At 48.1% G+C, this 18786-nt stretch overlaps 1 protein-coding gene across 2 annotated transcripts; it reads left to right on the top strand.

The window, feature by feature from the left end:
* The first annotated feature begins 17 nt into the window (after positions 1 to 17).
* Positions 18 to 10395, top strand: MRPS11 (mitochondrial ribosomal protein S11). 2 transcript variants are annotated; one of them, XM_006905254.3, is made up of 6 exons: positions 18 to 340; positions 470 to 598; positions 5837 to 5935; positions 7796 to 7925; positions 9191 to 9256; positions 10000 to 10395. In XM_006905254.3, exons 1-6 carry the CDS (start codon positions 162 to 164, stop codon positions 10105 to 10107), a joined length of 711 nt encoding a protein of 236 aa, XP_006905316.1. In that variant the 5' UTR covers positions 18 to 161; the 3' UTR covers positions 10108 to 10395. The 2 variants fall into 2 exon arrangements, with proteins under 2 accessions (XP_006905316.1, XP_024905507.1); XM_025049739.1 differs by lacking the exon at positions 470 to 598.
* The last annotated feature ends 8391 nt before the right edge of the window (positions 10396 to 18786 follow it).

The following is an 18786-nucleotide window of genomic DNA, read 5'->3' on the forward strand; positions in this document are numbered from 1 at the left end:
ATTAGAACGAACCATTCCAACGTAGAGGGGTGGACGAAGAGCTCATGTTAGAAGATAGGGGAAAAGTGGGAAACTCTCAGTTGAAATATCGTAGCTACAGTTATTATAGAATATCTAAATTGGGATAAAAATCTTTAAAGGCCCTTACGAAGAGGAATTAGATGACTTTTCCTCTGTACTCTTCCCCCACAGGCGGTCATGGTGCTGTCGCCGCTCCAGCTACGCCAGGCTCCGTGGACGACGCGGACGGGAGCTGTTTGGGGTCAATTCAAGTCATGCAGGTTGCAAGAAACACGGGGTCTTGGCTTTCGCGGTTATGGGCTTGGATACCGACGAACAGGTAAGAATGATTATCCACTCCGATCCCACGGCTACCCCCGAGACTGCGCTCCTGCGTGTATCCCAGGAACTAGCTGGACTCCAGTGGCCGTTAAGTCTGGGGTCCTCAATGAACTTTCCTTCCCCGCAGCGTCGTGGCCTGGGCGCCGGCCTCCACCATCCATACGAGCGCCCAGCTGCTGCAAGACGGCGCCGCCAAGCAAGAAACTGAGGGGAAGACAGCGGCTCCAACTTCAGCTCCGAGCCGGAGCAGCTTCAGGTGAGGGCCACTTAGGCCCAGCCCTCGGGAGACCCGCACAACCCTCCAGAGTCAGAGAACCAGCGAATTCCCAACTCTGTCATTTGCCATCTGTGAGACATTATGAAAATTAATTTCTGAGCCTCGGTTTTCTCGTCAAAAAAGGGATATAATGCAAAGAGAAGTAGTGAGAATCAAATTGATGAGCCTTGGCATAAAGTGGATGTTCAGTGAATATTTGATGGATGAATGAATGAATGAATATTGGAGGTGTATAGTAAACGTCAGCTTTCTTTCCCCTGAGAGGAAGATCAAGTCAGAATAACAACCTTCCCTGAGCATAGGACCCAAAATCGGAGGGGATTGAGGGGCAATGCTTATTGTGCACTTTTTTAGAGTTGGTCTAAATTCTTCAGAGGTTTTTTTTGTGCTCAGCCCTAGGTAATGGCCACTTGTCTCCCATCAGCGCCACCACCTCTGTATGCTATGTGTACTTATAAACATTTGCCAGGCACCATGCTAGATGCTGGGAATACCAATACAAAAGATCGTTCTTCCCCACAAGTAGTTCACAGTCTACCAAGGAAGACAAACGTGCAAATATTCTCACCATAAACTGATCAATAGTATACTGGAGGTCAGTATGAAAGAATGAGTGTCTAACTCCTGAGTAAATCAAGTAAGACTGTAGAGCTAGGAAGTAAATTGAATGGGCATTCAGCTGGACAAAATGAAAGGGATCGTTTTAGGCAAAGCTAAGAGTCTGTGTAAAGGCATTTGGTATGAAAGAACATGGTATATTCAGGTGTGTGTGTAATTGCAGATGAGGCCAGCAAGACAAGAAGGCATCAGAATGCCGACAACCTTGTCTGTAACAAGTGGGGCTTTGAACACTGTCCCCACTGTAGGCAGTGGGGAGCTTCTAAAGGAGTTTAGGTCAAGATTCTATTGTGGTCATTCACCATTGCCAGGCACTGTTCAAAGTACTGGGAACACACTGGTGACCAAACACACAAAATCCTTGCCCCCACAGAACTTAAGTTCTAGTGAACAGGGGACAGCAATTATTAAACAAGTAAAACATGGGAATATGACAGATGATAGAAGTGTGTCTAGTGTTTGTAAGCAATAGTAAGGTGGCCGATGTGGAATGAGGAGTAGATACAGACGATGGGGTCGAGGAGTGCAGCAGGCACGCAGGGCTACGTCCTGTATGGCCTGTACACAATCATCAGGACTTCAGCTTTTACGCTGAGTGAGATGGGAAGCCACTGGAGAAGTCTGAGGACTGACACAATCATGCCTACATTTTCAAGAGTCCCTTTGGCTGCTGTGTTGATACTGAACTGTAGGGAAGCAAGGATGGAAGCCAAAAGTCTTCTAGGCAGTTAGAAGACCACTGAAATAATCGAGGCAAGGAAGAACGGTGGCTTGGACCAGAGTGACAGCTGTGGAGGTGGTATGAATGGTTGGACTGATATATATATTTAGAAAGAACAGGATTTTTTAACGCATGAGAAAAGGAGAGGAATGAAGGTACACTAAAATTTTGGGTCTGAACGACTGTTAAGATGGGAAGTTTGAGATGCTTTATTAACATCCAAGTGGAGATACAGTGTTGGTTATTAGAAATGGAGTTCAGAGGATACTGAACTAGAGATACTCATCATGTAGATGATGTTTAAAACCACAAGACTACAAGATCACCAAAAGAGTAAGTACAGATAAAGGACCAAACCTTGGAGCCTTCTGACATTTAGAGATTTGGGAGATGAGGAAGAATTAGCAAAAGAGACAGAAGAGACCTCCAGAGAGGTAATAAGAAAACCTAGTTGTTGTTGTTGTTGTTGTTGTTGTTTAATGTGGTTGAAGGGCAGAGAATGCAGCTGATAAGACAGATCAAGAGGCTGATGACAGAACTGCTCATTGGATTTAACATTATGAGTTTGTCGGTGACTTGGACTAGAGCATTTTTGGTGGAGTGGATGGGGAACAGCAATTTGGTGTACAGGATAGGGCCTACAGTCTGATTGGAGTGCATTTGAGGAGAAGATGAGACAAAAACAGCAAGTACAGTCAGTTCTTTAGGGGGGTTCTGCTGTAAGGGGCAATAGAGAAATGTGCAGTAGTTCAAGGAGGCTTTGGGGTCGAGAGATGGGTTGTTTTTAGTCTGTGGAAATGAGCGTGTTTTGCTGTTGGGAATGATGCTATAGAGAGGAGAAAGAACGGTGATGCTGATGCAGGCACGTTACTGGAGTGATGCCCTTGCCAGGCTAACACGCAACTGGAACATAACAGAAGAGAATGCAAAGATTGAGGACTCAGATGTTTGGTAGTGGGAGCTGGAAGAAATTGTGATTGCTTTTATTTGTCTGTGAAGGTCATCAGCTGGCAATAAGCAAGCAAGAACGAACTGGAAGTTTGAGGAGACAAAAGAAGGCAATAAAGTCATCCAGGAAAATGGAAGGATAGTTGAACTGGGGATGTACTGTACGATTGCCTGGCAGTGCCGAGGGCCCACTTGATCTCAGAAGTCATTAAAATAAAGCAGTGGTTCTCAACCTGGGGCACTTTTGCCTCCAAGGGGACTTTCAGCAATGTCTGAAGACATTTTTGGTTGTCTTGGGGGACAGTATCTAGTGGGTAGAGGCCAGAGACGCTGCTAAACACCCCACAGCATATAACACAGCCCCCCACAACAATGAAACATCTTATCCAAAATGTCAACAGTGCTGAGGCTGAGAAACTGATAAAGAGGCCAGCTGGCATTGCTGTGTGTTCTTCTCTAGCCAACTGTGCAGTGTACGCACAGGCTCACAGGGGCTGGAGAGACGGATTTAACCAGGGTTAGGGGTTGCCAGGAGAGTACAGTGAACTAAGAGGGCAGAGAACTGAGGGTGTGTGTAAGGGAGTGACTGTAATGACTGGCCATGGAATTTACTTGAGGTCAAGAGAGAAGCGAGAGGGATAGGGTAAAGCTGGTAAGATCAGTGGGACTGAAGGCTTACTAGAGTACAAGTAGTAGAGGGAGCCAGTGGGTGTGCCCGGAGGTGGTGGGCAGAGGTTCTTGGAACCAAGGTTATAATGGGGTTAATGACAAGTGCTAGGTCTGACCACAGAGTAAGTTCAGCAGTGCTGAGGCTGAGAAACTGATTAATGACAAGTGCTAGGTCTGACCACAGAGTAAGTAGCCAGGGTAGGAGAGAGGACACAGAATGGTTGGAGAAAAAAAGAGGTCAAGAAACAGAAGCCAGGTATTGGAAAGCTCTTACCAAAATCATATATGTGGCAAGAGTAGTGGGCCAGGAGCCATAATCTTTGCATTTTTCTACATTTATTTTCCAAAAATTGTTTGTTGTCACAATTAGAAAATGGGTTGAAGACCATGAGGCAAGGCCTTCTCTGTCTGAAAGCAGAACTGCAGCTTACCCAGCCAAGATTCCAACATCTGCCACATTTGTGTCAGGGTCCATTTGGGTTGGTTTTGTCCAGGGATCAGCAAATTCTCATGCCTGAAGTACACACAGCAGAAGTCAGCCCTCCTTTAGGACCCTCCACAGTGGAGAAGAGCTGCTGATTTCAGCCCCCTTCGGCCATGCAGCAGAGATGCCATGTGTACTGGCCCTGGTCTGAGGATGGTTATGAAGAGGCAGCAGACTGGTGCTGGAAAGCTTTGTCTTCCCTTTACCTGCGCTTGCTGGTGGTGAACCACTTATTTGTTTGTACAGTGGACCTGTGAAGTTTAAAGACCTGACCTTGTCCAAACCTTGAAGTAAATGGTTCCCAGTTCTTCCTTGTTCAAAAACCTTGCTTTATATGTAAAGTATTACAATAGTATATTCATAGTTTAGTAGGCTTACTTTTTTTGACCCCGAAGTCAGTAGAGGAATTATCAACTGGAAAGTGATGATGGTTTAAACATTGTCATCTCAGAGCCTTGTCCACTTTCCATCTCAGTGTGTAGGCTGATAAACCAGCAACCTGCTGAGGTGCTAAATCATCTCTTAAGATCAGGCCTACCAGGAAAGAATACACTTGTAACTCTTGAATACCACTATGCTGTTTTGTTTTTAAAACTATCTCTAAGAAAGCAGGTAGGGCTGGACTGAGGATGGTGCTCAGACAATAGTGTATGTTCTAAACCAGAATCTGTTGTATTTCAGGTGACGGGGGGTACACACATGGATCTGATTTGCACACGCAGGCAGGTTAACTCACATCTCGTATGCTTAATGACAATTCTCTGTGTGTTTGAATAAAAGAAAGTATAACATGATGAGCAGAGCTCTGAACTGAGTCAAGTCTCCTAGGTCTGAGGCCTGGCTTCCCAGCTAACTATGTTCCCCTATTTGTACCTGTTGCTCTACCTGAAGATGATTGTACTGACCTGGGATAGCCAGAGAAAAGATTGGTCTAAGATGGCAAAAGATCCTGAACTCATCACAGTGTCTAGGCCAGTGTTCTCAACCCTGAGTTCACATGTGATTCACCTGGGGCATTTTAGAAATAAGATTCCCAAGCCTCATCCAGAAGTCTAGAGCAGAACTTACACATCACAGCAACAGGTGTGGAGAACCACTGGTGTAGGTTAGGGGTTGGCAAACTACATCCCATGGGCCAGATCTGGCCAGTTGGAATAAAGTTTTATTGGGACAGCAACACCCATTGATGTACTGTTGTCTGTGGCCATTTTTGCACTACAGGGTTGCAACAGAAACTTCAGGGCCAGCAAAGCCTAAAATATTTAACTCTCTGGCCCTTTACAGAAAAAATCTGCCAACCTCTCTTCTAAAGGATAACTGGATCATTCTGTAGTAATGCTAAGTATTATTAAAATTTTGTTGCCCTTTTTTATAGAGTCAAGATATCATCTGGATAATGAAAGAAGATAGAGAGGTTTAACTATATTTTTTAAATTGCAGAAAGTAGTCTATAAAGGAATGAAAATAGTAATCGGACTATACAATAAGGGGCACCAGGGAATATGGGGAACATAGATTCTCTTTTCTTCCAGCAGAAAGTCACTCGGTGTATCTAGAATCAACAGTTCAAGAAACAGCCGCGTAAGCACAGTGTTCAGACAGGGCGGCAGCACCAGAAGGACTGAAAAGCGGTGGCGGTGGGGGCCGCCTCGGCACAGGCTGGGGCAGACGGCTCCTATCTTTCATTATGAGTTTGTCTGCACTATTAGATTTTCTTTAACTATGTGATGGATTTCTAAAATTGGTAATTGTACATAAATGTTTCTTGTAATTGCAGCATTTACCCTCCAATTCCAGGACAGGAGAGCTCTCTGAGGTGGGCAGGAAAGAAATTTGAGGAGATCCCAATCGCACACATTAAAGCATCCTACAACAAGTAAGCAGGATGGGAAGCACGGGGCCGGTCTAGGTGGGCTGCTTCCCCGTCCTGGGGGAAGGCAAGGGGGCCCTGAGCACCCTGCTTGGGCTGGGAGTCAGGGCACTGTGTTCTGCAGACGTTCCAGGCTTCCCCCCTTGTTTTAGGAAACCAGCTCTGTCTTTATAACATTAATTCAGATTTCATGAAAATGACCTGAGTTGAATAATACCACATTGATAAGATCTGCTTTCCTACACACCAGTGTCAAGAGAGTTCCCAACTGCGTGTTGGCAGTGGAAGCCTCGTTGACGTTAGTGACAACTTTGTAGGCCAGCCCCCACTTGGAGACGGGTTGGTGTTTGGTCGCAACCTGCCCACGAAGCAATTTAGAGAACAATACAAGAGACATAGTCACAGATAGAGTGTGGGGCACAGGCGAGATGCCGTGAGATTCATTCAGCATTGTAAGCGTCGAGAGCCTACTCTATAGCTCTGTCTCAAGGACAAGCAGTTCTCTTGTGCATCTGTCCAGCATAGAAAACCCAAGAAGCCCCGGTAGGGAAATGGCAGCCATAGCCAGGCCAGCAAGGAGATGGCCCCCGCCCAGGGCTGGCTCTGGCAGTCTCCCCATAACTGCTTTTCCACTTCCTTCTTTACTGAGTTGTCAGGGAGTTCTGCAGACCAGAAGACAGGGTGATAACGACCACGGGGGAAATCTAGAAATTTAGAAATCTAGGGATTTCTAAAGTCATTCTCAACTTTTAAAGTTAAGAGACGCTTAGAAAAAAAAATGTTCCACTTATTTAAACATCAATCATGAAATGGAAACATTAAAATTATCCAGTATGGTACCATTGCTAGCTTTTTTTTAAAGATATAATGGTTTTATCATTTTTTTTTTTTTAAGGAGTTCTTATCTTTTAGTGTTACATACTGAAATAGTTACAGATGAAATGATGGGTCTGGAATTTGCTTCAGAATAATTCATTAGTAGTAAAAAGGGGGGAGTGGAAACAGGGTTTATAGATGAAGGTAAATTTGATACGACTTAATTGTTGAAACTGGGTAATGGGTCCATGGGAGTTCATATACTATTCTGTTCACTCTTGTGTATATTTGAAACTTTCACTAATGAAAAGTCTTTTTTTTTTTTTTAATTATCTGATGTGAAACATGTAGTTTTTTAGGGGAAAAAAAAACAGACAAGGACAGCACGCTTAACTTAAACACTGGCTACAGGGAAAAATGTGTCACCCTTCTCCTGGATGACACTTAGCCACCCTCAGACTATGGAGCTTGTCTTAGTTGGCTCAGGCTGCCATAACAAAGTACCATAGACTAGGTGACTTAAACAACAGGCATTTATTTCTCACAGCTCTGGAGGCTGGAAGTCCAAGATCAGAGTGCCAGCATGGTGGGTTCTGGTAAGGACCCTCTTCCAAGTTGCAGATGGCCACCTTCTTATTGTGTCCTCACATGGTGGAAGGGGAGAGGGGGCTCTCTGGAGTCCCTTTTATAAGGACACTTATCCCATTCATGAGGGCTCCACCCTCATGACCTAATCAGCTCCTAAGGGCCCCACCTCCAAATACCATCATATTCAGGGTTAAGATTTCAACAGGAACTTTGGGGGGACACATCATTCAGTCTATAATGGAAGTCTCTTTAGATTATATGACTTGTCAGTATTCATTGAGTTTTAGGGGATGATTCTGACCTTTCCTGGCACCTCCTATAGGAGTTCAAAAAACATTCGGCTAGTAAGCTCAAGTGAAAGCAGCTTTTTCTTTGTCACTCGGACTTGTAAGAGCATAGGTTAGTGCTCTCTTATGTCCCTGAACGGTCATTATATCTTCTGTGCTTCCCCTGCTTTCCCAGCACACAGATCCAGGTAGTCTCTGCCATGAACCAGCCCCTTGCCCGTGCTTCCTGTGGCACAGAGGGGTTCCGGAACGCCAAGAAGGGCACGGGCATCGCAGCACAAACAGCAGGCATAGCTGCTGCGGCGGTAAGTGTGTTCTTTCTGGCTCCCTGTGTGGAGTGCTCCCCATTATGCATGGCTGATCACTGTGATGAGAAAATCTCCATGAACTAGCCGTTCAGAAGCAATGGGTGTTTGCCAACTCTCGTTTGATATCCGAACATCAGAAGTGGTTTGAAGAGGTCTGTGAAAAGCCTGCTCTCTTATCTTTCTCTTAGCTTCAGCTGAAGGGAAACACTTGTTGGTTCGTTCTAGAAGATGTAAGAACCAGGTGCTGAAGGCTTACCAAAGCCTCCTCGAAGCAAAGACCAGTGAGGTGGGGATGGGATTGGTGATGATAGTCTATTTGGGCAGATGTGGTATGGCGAAAACCCTCGTGCAATACCAGGTTGCGAGCTGCTGCAGACCTTTCTGGAAGCAAATCGGCAGTGTGCTGCTATTGGCATATTTATTGAGCATCTACTACACGCCAGACACCTTACACTCATTATCTTAAATACTTAGATGTTTGGTACTACCCATGTTAAGAGCCAGCTGAGATACAGAGCGTGTGACTGGCTCAGGGCCATGCAGCCACTTGAGTTCCCTGAACTGAACCCAGATCGGTCTGGGGCCAAAGCCTGTGCACTGTCTGCTGTAGCACAGGCCTTACAAAGGTTCGCACTGGTTCTGCCAAACCACAAGTATTTGAGGAAAACCTTGACCTCAAATAAAGCTCCATGCGCCAAAATATTGATTATTATGTATTAATGATCATCAAAAGGTGCTAAAGGTCCACAATGGACAGATTATATACACTTAAACATGTCAGTGTTAAAAGTAGCTTCTGTAGGGTAGGTTGAGTGAGTTCTGTGTGTTTTCCAGACTTTCTATCATGAACTGCCTTTATAATCAAGAAAGAAAAACTTAAATATTACTAAAGATTTAAAATGATAATTTTTAAGTGAGTATTTAAGCTCAGCCTTGAAGTACAGGGCAGCTCTTCATGATCTGAAATTCTGCATTTACCTGAGAAAAACTGGAGCGATATTTAGAAATTTCCAGTAGGTGGCAGTGCTGTCCTGGGCAAAAAGGGATCACAGCTGACTTTGACTTGACAAGTTCTGTGCTCTCTGCTGGTGTCTGCCCTGCACTGCGGCCATCTATCCCATGCTTCCTTCCTGTCTGTTTTTATACGTGGGTGACTTTTCTCTGGAGCTCAAAACCCTGTTGCTCAAGGCGGCAGTAGCAAGAGACTAGGATGTAGCTGTTCTGGGGGTGGGGGACAATGACCAGTGTCCTCTCTTCTCCAGAAAGCCACGGGGAAGGGCGTGACCCACATCCGAGTGGTGGTGAAAGGCCTGGGGCCAGGGCGCTTGGTAAGTGGCTGCCGTTCCCCACAGGTTGTATGTTCTTGCTTCTTTGGGAAGTGACAGAAGTGGCGCTTGAGAGCAGGGTAGGGGGAGTGGCAAAGGACCCTATAGTGGATTTCCAGGAGGACTTGAAGTTTCTGTTGTTCTTATGACCTGCTCAGCCTAGATCACCTTAGTTGAATTTATCAGAGTTCAGTAAGTGCGTGCTATGTGCCAGGCACTGGGAATAGAAAGGTGGTCCATGGGGGACTATCACAACGGATCCCTCAGTACAGACTGGGTACGGTGGCAGAGCTTGTGCCCAGGGTGCTGGGAGCCCATTGGGTATAATCAGGAAAGCTTCCTCAAAGAGGTGACATCTCTACTAACTTGAAAATAACGAGGTGTTAGCCAGGTATGGGAGGAGAGGGGGGACATTCTAGGCCAAGGAAACAGCTTAAGTAAAGATACAGAAGTGTAATGCTAAGTTATGTCAGGGTTTATAGGTAGCCTTGGTTCTCTGATCGTAAAGCACAAGGTGGGAAGAGGCAGGTGTGACTAGAAACGTGGACAGCACTGAGGACCCGGGGAAGGGGTCTGGTTGGAAGACCTCTGTGAGACCATTAGAGGGTTGGGATCACAGGTATCAAAGCCAGCGAGCCTTCCCACTCTCCTCCCTACCCCACCCTCTCCCTCTGCGCCCTGTCTGGGCACACTGGGTCACCATTTCCGGGAGCATGCCATTCTACTGTTCCTTCTGCTCCTTCCAGTCTGCCATCAAGGGACTAACCATGGGGGGCCTGGAAGTGATCTCGATCACAGATAACACCCCCATCCCACACAACGGCTGCCGCCCCAGGAAGGCTCGCAGGCTGTGATGGGAAGGAAGCCTGCACCTGAACCTGACTTCAAGCTCCACCTCCGGCTGGACCTCGTAAAAAGCACACTGGCAGAGTTCTCTCCAGAGGTCCTTCAGACACCAAGGGAGAGCACTGCCTCTTTACGTGGTGGCCTCTGTTGTACTTTTGACTAGAGATCGGCATGCCCAGAAGTGAGGCTGTGCCTCTCTTGGACACAAGGGGAGCCACAGGAGCAGCTGTGGCCCAGACTCCAACCAGTAAATGCTTCCCTGCTCTAAAAAAAAATAAACATCTGTATCATCTGTAGTAAGCTGTGAGTTTTTTGCTTCCAGATTTGCAAACAGTTATTCCCACTTTCTCCTGCAAAAGAAATTTTGAATTGAGATGAAACCCTAGATTGAAGGGTCAAAGTGTAAATGTGAGCTGCTATTCACCAGACCCCTTCCCTTCTGCTTTCAGATATTTTTTAGCCCATTAACCAAGGTTTCAAGAGCTTCTCTTAGCAATTTTTATTATTAACAACTTGTAATTTGGCCCCAAATGTAGAGTTTTTTGCCTGCCTGTTCTGGAGCATTCTCATAACAGGAGACTTCACCTTTGGGAGCATAAAGTTCGCCCTAACAATGTGCGTGGACTGTCCTCAGTCTGGATCTGCTAAGAGCGAGGCTCCTTGCCGTGAAGTGGCATCATCTGTTACACACCCAGGGGCTTCAACAGTCCCTGAGTGACCTGGGAGTAGGGAGGGTAGAGTGGTATAAAACAGGATTCTCTAGAAAGGGTGGATGGAGGGACGGGTGAGAGTAGAGCCCAGACTGAAAAATGCAGAAAACAGTTGGTGTGGAACCTGGATGGTACTGACACAAGTGGACTCAGCCCCAGGGCACCAGGCAGACATGACTGCTCATCAGGGCTCTGGGGTTCAGGGATACCACACGGAACCACAGGTGAGGGCTTGAGATCCCCCTCCTGGACAGAGAGGGCCCCCATCGGGGGATGAAAGGAGGGGTGCCTGTGCATAGAGGCACTGTTCCTCCTGGATGAGTACAGGAAGGGCTGGCCGACCCCCCAGGGAAGGTGCTGTGGGGTTCCCTTCTGTGTTCGGCCAGGTACAGTGTGATCTGCCTGAACTCAATGTAATTAACTCACAAATGCTCTCCTAAATAGGGAAGTGGCTGCGTTAGGGTTAAAGAAGGGGTAAAGACCATGACCTGGACAAGAATTTTAGAAGAAAAAATGTTCCCCTACTGCTTTCTCTTCCAATGGCAGGGCCAGTGAAGGTTAACTTGTGAGCAATGACTGAAAAACTCCAACTGGAGGCTGCTGTGTTAAAGCCACTGCCGGAAGAAGTTAACACTATTTCACCATAAAATTGCATGAAAACACAATGCGTGAGAACTACAGGGCTCTTGAGAATTGCTCTGTGATTTGGTTTGGCCTTTGGGTAGAGAGTTTGTCAGGGCCAGTGTGAAAAAAGAAGGTTCCAAGGTTTAAAAGAGGCTTAATGAAGGTTCTTCACAGAGGTGTGGGCAGGGCTAGGGCAACAGGCAGGCTGTCGAGCACTCCAGGGCTAGCAAGAGCAGGAAGCCTTTACCGCCCATGGCCTGCAGGAAGAGTTCCCAGAACCTGACAGGGACGCAGCCTCTGCCAAAACCAGGGCCTGGCAGAGGGACAGGCTAGACTCGCCCAGCCCAGCCCCGCCTCCGATCACCTGCTGGTGTCCCCAGTGCCTGAACCCAACAAGAAGAAGGCAGGGGAACCAGGTGGTGTGGTGCTTGAAGGGTCAGCGTCCCAGGCCACAGAAGGGACCCGAAGGGGCATGTGGAGAACAGTAAGCACAGGTGATTTCCGTCACCCCTAAAAGTGAAGTACTCTGTACAGCGTTGTTTTAGAAAGTGTTATTTTACCCACAAGGGGGCTTTGGAAAGGAAGATTCTGCACAGGGTCCCAGGAGAGCCTACAAGCACAGACAGGACACTGGGGACTCTAAAGGATCAATGGTCTTGGGCCCAGAAACAGATGCCTGGCACAACGTTACCAGGTGCCAGGTGGGGTGGGCCACCATTGTCAAAGCGGGCCAGCGAACACACACTTTATTATGAGCTTTCGGTGCACACTATTGTGCCCAGGCTCTGAGTCGCCAGTGAAACTTGTGCTCTCTTGAGCTGTATTACCTCTCCATTGTTAGGTCTTGGCCCCACAAAGACTAGCCCCTCCTCAGGGAGACTAAGGTGACTTCACCAAAGGCTGACCGATTAAAGTAGTTATTGATTATCTAAAATTCCAGCTGCCCCATCCCTGCTGCCACAAGCCCTCTCAGCAGCCAGCCTCTCGGTCCTGAGAACACTGGAGGGCCGTGCACTTGCACTTGCCAAAGGCAGAGAAGAGGCAGCACCTAGCACTGAGTCCCGGTTATATGCACGCACGGTGTGTTGGCGTCAGCTGCATGACACGCCTCCTTGTTTCCTGGCAGCAGGACCTCAGATTATTTTGGTGCATCTGCAGGTGCATCTGCAGTTTTGCTTCTGCCAGCTCAAAGCTGGTGGCATAGGACTGGCTATATGAGGGAAGCTTCCCCCCCGTCTCCTCTCCTCTGTGCTCAAAAAGACAAATACAATTTCTCCCCTTTCGGCATAGACAGTGTTTTCCCTTTCGGCCAAAGCATCACCTGATGCCAAGATGTACTGTCAGCCCCCAAATAAGCCTGTTTAACACTGAAGCACCTACATGCTGACAGAATAGCAGTCAGCACATTGGGAGAAACCAGGTCGCCTCTGCCTGCAACCTGGCTCTGACACACCCATCAAAAAATGCATGTATACCTTTCCCCGGGGCTCCTCTATTCCTTTTTTTTTTTTTTCCCCTATTCTGGGTACACACATTGCTTTTTAAATCTCAGTATTATCAGCCCAAACTGATGGAGCAGTTACTGCCACAGCAGAAATTGTCCATTCAACCGAACTGAGCAAACACAGGTTATTGCACAAACACAGGCTGGACACTCGGGGAACAGATATGGCCCTGTCACTACTCCCCTCAAGCTCACAGTTGAAGGAGGCCAGACAGGCATGTGGCTGAATCAGAAAGAAGTTCCATGAGATATGCACGAACGGTCTTGGTACATGAGTGAAAGAATGATCCCTTCGTGTTAAGGAATGAAGAGAAGGCTTTGTAAAGGAGGTGGCAGGCAAGACAATCAAATGGATCCACGGGTGTCCTTAGGATTGGAAACTGGCAAACTGTGAAAAGATGCTCCATCTTCCTAGTAATCAAGGAAATGGGAATTAAAATACATCATCCCCATTCCCCAAATGATGCTAATCAAAGCCAGATGGGAATGAGACTGCTCAGGAAAAAAAGCAGAGAATGAGGCAGACAACACTGCAAAGGCGATGGGGACGGCGTGACCGCAGGCACGGCCTCGCAGAAGCCAAAGGTTGAGCACTTCAAGTAGGAAGGGACGAAGTGCAGACTGCAGCTGACAGGTCAACTAGGTGCTCAAGCAAGATGAGGACCGGGCAGCGCCCGTTGGGTTTGGCAACGTGGAGGTCACCACTCACCAAAAGGAGGGAGGGTGGAGAGAGCGGGAGGTGAGGGAGGGGAGACTCTGCCGATGCCAAGTCTTCCGGTGAAGGCTGGGTCATGGCAACAGGGAATGTATGAGGACACGGCACTCTCCCCCGAGATGGTGGGGGCCAGGAGTTGGTGTGGAGGAGCCCTGGCCCTCAGGGAGTGGGGAGGGAAGAGGCCGAGAGCTGGGGAGAAGCAATCTCAGCAAGGCGACAGGGACAGAGACAGCCGGTATGGGGCTCCCTCTGACAGGTGTCCCCATTTTAAGTGGGGAACAGCAGTGTCTGACTCAAACGACGTGGACACTGACCACAGAAACAGAATGTCCCTGCGTCAGTACACTGGGAACGTTTCTTTTTTCCCCCCAACATTCCATATAATTGTTTTGAAATACATGTGCTCTCCCTCCCCGAGCTCTTACTTGACGGGGAGGGGTATAAACAGCAAAAGCCTCTTCAGAGGGAAAGTTGGCAATTCATGGCAACACTGAAGATGTACAGACCTCTGGCTTCATAATTCCCTTTCGGGAACTTATCGTACAGGGCAGCACCATCCGACGATGAAAATGCTCTAGATCTGCCGCCAGAGCAGCCGTGAGCCCCCGTGACTCTTTGGCGCTTGAGATGTGGCTAGCATGACTGAGGAACTGGACCTCAAGTTTAGTTTAATTCAAATTAATTTAAACATAAATAGCAACATGTGGCTGGTAGCTACTATGTTGGAGAGTGCTGCTTAGATATTCTATCATGTATGTAACAAGTATACAAAAATACACTCACTGAGGCACTGTGAGTAATGGTAAAAGAGTGAAACCTAAATGTCCATCAACAGGGTACTAGTTAAAGACATTACGGCCCATCCATGTAATGGAATGTCAGCCCTGACACAAGCCAGGATATACTGCTGAGTAAGAAATAAAGGCAGGGGGAAGACAATGTACATAGTATAGTCACCAAGTTCTGTAGAAAATGACAGGACATGTGTACATAAATGTGTGTGCATTGAATATCTGCAAAGACGTACCCCAAAATGGTAGCATTCTCTCCAGAGAATGAAACTGAGTGACTAGGAAATAGACAGAAAGAAGACTTTACTTTTTTCACCTGTAAGAGAGGGTGCTGTGTACATTGTTGTTGCTTAGTCAGATTAATTAATGAACTGATTAAAATAAAAATAAAGAACTGATTTATGAAAATGTACAGAAGCTGTAGAGTCAGGCATTATGTAAATTATCCACTGAAGTGTGCACACATTTTAATAGACATGTGACACATGCAGACCTTGTAACACTCCCCTACCCCGCCACCGCCCCGCTGGTGGTCCAGTATTTGGGGGGCAGTCATCTGACTTGGCTCGGAAATTGGTTCTGGTAATTAATCTGGCTTCTCCCCTCACCCACTCAGGTTCAAATTAAATTGTGCACATGCTCTGTGATTCGGCCAAACAAGTCGCGCCAGAAAAGCCAGCCTGGCCTCCTGGTGTCACTGGGGCTTGGCTGGAGGGAGGGGCAGACAGAACGCACTGCTCATTTCCATAGTGCCCTGCGGCAGCTTAACCACCTTGGATTTGTGTAATCCCCTTCTACCGAAAGTAAATGTCAGCTGAGGGGCAGTGTGGTGTCACAGGGGGCCCTGGCCTACAGGACACCTGCTGTCTAGACCCAAATGAGCACAGACACTGGCAGTCGGGCCACACTACCCTTCCCCCAGGGGATGTCAGTTTTCCCTTCAGGACAAAGAGGAGGTTGAGTATGATGGGGCTCTGGCTCCCTAGGGGCTCATGGCTCATTCATGGCTGGGAGGAAAGCCCAGGTCCTCGGGCATTAGTGCCCACAGTGGGGGAGACCCTCAGAGTGGGCCTGACTGGGTGCCCAGGAAATGTGAGAAGCTCTTGTCCTCTGGGCCCTTAGCAGGGCTTTCCCTGGCCAACCATTCCTCCTAGCCTACTGGGTGGGGGCGGAGGAGAGGGGAGTGGGGGCTGGGTTGATATCCCAGCTCTGCATCAACCTGAACCTCAGCTACTCCCGCCTCCACGGGGCTGTTACGAGCATTCTCCAAGAAAACTGTATATGCACTACTCTGCTGTATACAGCTGGTGCTCATCCAGCACATCTCTCACACTGCTCCCTTCAGCTCCAGTCTATGGTGTCCTGGCTGGGAGAACAGTATGACCGCAGATGCATGCCCATTGTGTGGTTATATTATTATTATTATCATTATTTATTAGTATTAGCTTTTTTCCTGTTATTTTAATCAGAAAATGTTCTGATTAAATCACCTGTCCTCCTACACCCTTATATCCAGCCAACTGTAGATTAAGCCAGATTGTTAAAATTTGCAGCCAAAAATTAAGTTAAAAAGCCAAATGACTCAAGAATCTACTCCTCAAGAATCTTTCCCCCTGCCTCCTTCTTCAAAAATCTATTAATATTCAAATACAATATGTCTAAAACTTGGTAACTATCCTAAGTATCTTAGAGGCTAATTACAGAAAAATTCAGAAAAACTCCATTTTAATGCCACCTGCGCTACCGCAGAACAAGGGCACCTGTGTGTGGGAGGGGGCAGGGAGAGAGGGTGAGAGAGAAAGAGGGTAGTGATGAGAAGAGGAATCGAGAAACATTGCCTGCGAAAGTTGACGCCTGAGCTCAAAGTAAGAGTAAGCATCGGGAGGCAGATGTGAGGGACGAGGGGCGATGTGGGATGTTTCCAGCAGAGGGGATGGAAGGAGCAGGAGATATGACTCCACTGACATAAGAGAAGGCCATGTGACTACATGGGCAAAGAATGGAGTAATGCAGCCATAAGCCAAGGACCACCTGGAGCCACCAGAAGCTGGTAGAGGAATGAATAATCCCTTTGAGAGTCAGACGGAGAACAGCGGTAATCAGGACTGTTGGGCAGGGCCCACTCAAGAGAGGTTTAGGAGGCAAAAATGCTATTTTAGGGTTGAAGAGGGCCAAGAAGCACGGAAGCTGCTACAGGGCAGAAGGGACAGAGGGACTGTGGGCCTGCAGCAGCCCTGGCTCTTCGCAGGAGTCCTGGGACGGGCGTGCCCAGCCTTTGAGTAACAGACAGGGCTCCTTCCTGGGCTTTGCATCCTGGGCCCTATGAAGGAGGCAGACGAACCTCAGCCATTCCAAGGGCCCCAGTCCAGCCCCTCAGCTGTGCAAGCGGAGCACAAAGCTACTTCCGGGAGAGGACAATCCGAGGACCCGGATAGCACGTCCCTGGGAGCAGGCAAAACACATTTTTTTTGTCCTAGTTGGGACTGGGATAATTGGGGCATTAACGAAAATGCATTTCTCACCATGTTCTGTCTGAATGAAAAGTACTTTGCAGTCATTCGGAGCCCTCACACCCGCTATAATCAGAGCCACGTCGCTCAGACAGAGGCAAGAAACTGGGTCACCATGTAGGCTCACAGCCTTCCAGAATATGACAAGCAGAGTGCAGGCCCACCTCTCCTGTGCCCCCAGGACTTAAGCAGCTCTGTGCTCCCCCTGGGTGAGGGACAGTCCAGGAAGCACGCTGCACTTGGAGCACTAATGGGACCCCACTTCGTGTTCCTATCACTGCCTCACATCGACTACGTCGGCCCTTTCATTCCCCTCAAACGTCCGTCTCAGGAAGAGTCCACGGCTTTCTGGTCACTTTTCATTGTAAGAATAAGTCCCATGTTGATAGTTGCAACTCTCAGGAATCTAAATGTCCACTCAAATCTGTAACAAAACTTCAGTGTCACTGGCAGTTCAAAGCCTCCTGCTTCTCCATCTGCAGTCTTCGCCTTCGCTCTTCCAGGGTTGGGATACGGAGGTTGGAACTAGGGGGAAATACGAAGCTTGACCTCTTGTCCGTGGGCTCTCTCGGCCAACACTGGCCATCACACCTCCATCATGACAGGCAGGCTCTTGCATGGGCCCATGAGGGGATCACTAGAGACCAGTTCCACCCAGCCACACAGAGACCTCTGCCTCGGACCTTTCTGTGGTGGACAGAGGAGTGCTGCCCAGACCCCCCTCAAGGAAGGGCCTGTTGCCTAGCTGCAGGAGCGCTGTCAGCCCCAGGGACAGCTACAGAGAGCTACCTTGTACCAGTCACACCCCTCCAACAGCACGCCCAATGGCTGCTAGAGGCCTGGATGGGGGCCTGGCCACTTCAACCAACAGGCCAGCTCTGACAGGCACTTTCAGCACCAGCTGAACCCTGCAATTGGTTTAGACTACTAGGCCCGTATCACTGTTTGCCTTCTCTCTGCCCAACCCTGCCGCCTCCCCTCCCACAGGCATCCGTCCTTGGCCACACCCCAAGAAACACCCTGTACAGAGGACTGTCACAGTCTGTTCCCCGGAGAACCCGAACATGACCCCTTCAGCAATAAGCATGTGGACTCTGTGGCTGACCTCTCCCCACACATCCCAATTCCTGGCCCTGTGGCCCATCCCACCCGGCCACCTACCGAGGGGACCCCTGAGCCCTATTAGGTGAGTGGGGTACCAGCGATGTTGACTCTGCAGTGTCTACTGAGATGCAGGAACCTTGGAGAAGGCCCCGCTTATCCGTGCCCCACCAGATGCCAGCAGAAGGGCTCACTCTATTGCTGCGCCTCTCTCCGTGCCCTGCTCTGCCAGCCTCCCACCTCCAGGGTTCTGCTGGCAGGAAGCAGGTATCATTCTCTACATTCAGGTATTGAAACCTCACCCAGCTCCACAAGATACCATTGATGTTCTGCTCCCAAGAACTCTGATCAGACTCTGCTTTAGAGGTGGTGTGGAGCAGGCTCACAGGTTCTCTGCAGTTCCGTACGCTTCCAGGCTGGGTACGAGACACCCTGCTCCCTGGCCGACAGGTACGCTAAGTGCTTATATAATAATATGAAAAAGAAAATACACCCAGAATGTCATTCTAAGCTATAAAGTATAAGGCAGATTAGAATGGTTCCAGAAGCAGTATTCTGAAAAGAGGTCACTAAGGAATTCTAGCTTTCCATTTAATTCTGGTCACTTACCCATATATTTCTGGCCCTAAACTTTTAAAAAAGTTATTTTGTTGTCCTATTATTTTGAATGTATTTTTGAGAGCTGCTTCAAATCCTTTATGAAATGAGGCAGGAAACAAACAGAGGGCAGAC

The sequence above is a fragment of the Pteropus alecto genome, unplaced genomic scaffold (assembly GCF_000325575.1).
Source record: "Pteropus alecto unplaced genomic scaffold, ASM32557v1 scaffold60, whole genome shotgun sequence".
NCBI classification, from domain to species: Eukaryota; Metazoa; Chordata; class Mammalia; order Chiroptera; family Pteropodidae; genus Pteropus; species Pteropus alecto.

What these genes read in the sequence shown, in the direction of transcription:
- MRPS11 (XM_006905254.3), top strand. Translation starts at nt 162, where the DNA reads ATGACTTTTCCTCTGTACTCTTCCCCCACAGGCGGTCATGGTGCTGTC. An exon ending in CAGGCATAGCTGCTGCGGCG is followed by an intron (nt 7,926 to 9,190) that starts GTAAGTGTGTTC and finishes TCTCTTCTCCAG; the next exon opens with AAAGCCACGGGGAAGGGCGT. An exon ending in GCCTGGGGCCAGGGCGCTTG is followed by an intron (nt 9,257 to 9,999) that starts GTAAGTGGCTGC and finishes TGCTCCTTCCAG; the next exon opens with TCTGCCATCAAGGGACTAAC.